The sequence below is a fragment of the Euprymna scolopes genome, chromosome 22, assembly GCF_053919585.1.
Source record: "Euprymna scolopes isolate OS-2025 chromosome 22, ASM5391958v1, whole genome shotgun sequence".
Lineage (NCBI taxonomy): Eukaryota > Metazoa > Mollusca > Cephalopoda > Sepiida > Sepiolidae > Euprymna > Euprymna scolopes.
Window position 1 is genome coordinate 27,571,522 of NC_136503.1, and position 2,825 is coordinate 27,574,346.

At 42.5% G+C, this 2,825-nt stretch overlaps 1 protein-coding gene across 1 annotated transcript; it reads right to left on the bottom strand.

Moving 5' to 3' along the window:
* Positions 1–317: 317 nt before the first annotated feature.
* Positions 318–1,154, bottom strand: LOC145243823 (uncharacterized). Its single transcript, XM_080106850.1, has one exon. The coding sequence runs from the start codon at positions 1,152–1,154 to the stop codon at positions 318–320; it is 837 nt and encodes a 278-aa protein (XP_079962976.1).
* Between the last annotated feature and the right edge of the window lie 1,671 nt (positions 1,155–2,825).

Consider the following 2,825-nt stretch of genomic DNA (forward strand, 5'->3'; position numbering starts at 1 on the left):
ATCTACGGATGTCTGTAAATTCTGGTAGGCCATTTGTATAGATGTTAAACAAAGTTGGCGCCAAGACCATTCTTCTGTGACCTCCACCGACTCTGCCTACCATCCATTTCGACAAAGAACCTTCGATTCCGGAGAAGAGATTCTATAATGGAAACCATTTTTCTGTTCTTCAAGGTCTGGCCAACTTTGAGCAGAAGTGCTCGGTGGTTGATGGTGTCATAAGCTGCCGTGAGGTCGATAAATACAGCCCCTGTGATTTTTTTTCTTTCATACCCATTCTTTATGCACTGAGTCAAGTTCAGAACCTGACCAACACATCAACGCCCTTCCCTGAACCCAGATTGGTCTTCCGTAAGCTGGTCTTCAACTATTGGTGATATCCTGGCCAGAATGAGGCGTTCATACAACTTGTACAGTACACACAACAAGGATATAGGGCGATAGCTAGATGGTAGTTGGGGATCTTTCCCTGGTTTAAGAAGAGCTATAACTTTTGCCCGTCGCCAGATCTTGGGAATGTTGGATCCAGCAGCACAGGAGTTGAACAGTGATAGGATCCATTCACGAGATCTTGGCCCAAAATTCTGGATCATCTCTGTTGAGATACCATCGAGTCCTGATGCCTTTCTAGACTTGAGATGTTTAATTCCAGTCTTCAATTCCTCCTCAGTAAATGGGGGGAACATGTCATCAGACTCTTTGTGGACTTCGTCCATCTTCTCTTTCATCTGTTTAACGTAACCTCGTTCTCTGTGCAGTGGTTTCCCATTTATAAGTAGTTGGTGAGCAACTTGGTTTGGTGAGACTGCTGCTGCTGCTGTAGTGTCCGGTTTTTTATCGCTGTTTAGCTTCTTTACTGTTTTCCATGCATTTTTGCTATTGTGGGTCATGTCCAGATCTGCAACGGTCTCCATCCATCGCTCCTTACGGGCTGCAGATAGAAAGGCCAACAGTTTGTTGCCCAGCTCAGTGGCAGGTTCTTCGAATGGGTCTCTGTTATATGCTTGTACATAATTTTCATAGATGGTCTTACTTGTCTCATCCAAGCCAGTTATGTATTCCTTCCTACAGCCCATTGGGATGTTCTTCTTGGCAATGTGCCACACAAGAGCTTGGAAGGCTTCATATCCTGATGCTACGGGGGGGGGGTACATCATTAATTTTATTCTCTAAGTTGTCTGTGAAACCCTCCCAGTTAGCCCTCCGATAGTTGAATCTGGCAATAGGTTTAGTAGGCACAGGTCCAACTACTGGTTGCATCTCAACAATGATGGGTCGGTGTTGGGATTTTGGGATCGGTTGGCCAGTGGACTTGCTGAACTTGTGTTGATGCCTTGCTGATGAAAATGCGAGGTCGGGTTATAGCCTTTTCGCCATTGAGCACTTAAGAAGGATGGTTTATCCTTAGGCCTATTGAGGATGGCAAGGTTTTGGTGTAAGGGCCATTCTTCAACAAAATCTCCGTCATGGTTGTTCTTAACATAGCCCCACATCATGTTGTGGCTGTTGAAGTCGCCAATTATGATATTGGCATTATTGTCAATTTGGATGTTGTCAGGCCAACTGAATGGTACAGGTGGTGGCTTGTAGACGGAGGTGATGGTTACGTAAATTGTTTTCACCTGCAAAATTTCGATACCCCTTGAGGTAAAGTCAGTACATCCTTTGAGTATTGATTTGTCACGAATATAAACAGCACTCCCGTGCACAACACTTTGATGAGAGATAGCGAGGTGCATTCCAGGTATTTTTGGTGGGTTGTCCAATTTATGGGTCTCCTGGATGCAGAGGACATCTGCTTTCAGGTTAGATAAAATGTCAGATTTGGGTAGGGACATACCTTCAGCATTGAAGCTGATGATCTTGAATTTGGCCGGCATGTTGTGTCCGGGCCCGAGTGTCTATCCTTTTACCGCCACCGGAGATATGCAGAGATGTTGCGTAATGTAGCAATTGGTTCCCCCGAAGGATTAACAGAGGGCACCACGTGAAGCTTTGCTATTTGCCCCCCCCACCACCAAATTGGATGAAAAAGATTTTCTCAAATCTCAGTACTCCTTATGTGAAATCTCTAGTCTCTAGACCGAAAATTGACAGAGTTATTTGGTAGGAAAATGTACACAGACACACACACAGACATTTTCAATTTTATATATATATAGATTCAACAAAGGATTTTCATTATCTTTTAATTTCTACACTTAGAACAAAATTAAAGTAAATATAACCCACATCTGAATCCATTTACCCTAGCAATTGTGTTCCAAAATTCATTGGAAAATATATTAATTGCCTTTTAAGGTGTAAAAAAATTCTGGAACCTTTCTTTTGTTTGCTTTTTATTCACCTAAGACAAAGTGTGTTATGAGACATAAGGTGCTACGACACAGGTTTTTAGGGCTATTAAAGTGGGGAGCTGTGTGATAAGATATTTATTTACATTACATTTACATTTATCTATGTTTGTATTAAATTCGTGTTTTATGTCCCGTTGCTTTATCGGGGCTTTAAAAATGGATAATAACTTGAAATACAAACCCGAATTCTTACATCACCGATTACAGAAATCAACTCGTTTTTTTCTTTAATTGATGTTTAAACCATTCTCTTGTGTATTTCAGTTTGATATCAGACCCCATCTACTGCGCGCCAAATCCGAATATACCGTTCACGTATTACCTGAAACGGATAGGGTACCCGTACTTTTGTCCGTCACAGGTTCCCCCGTACCGGTTACCGCAGGCAAATTTACTGCCGCGACCCAAGCCGCGGATATTGTTACCCTGCAATGCTATGCTGAATGCGTTGCATTTCAAGCCGAATGC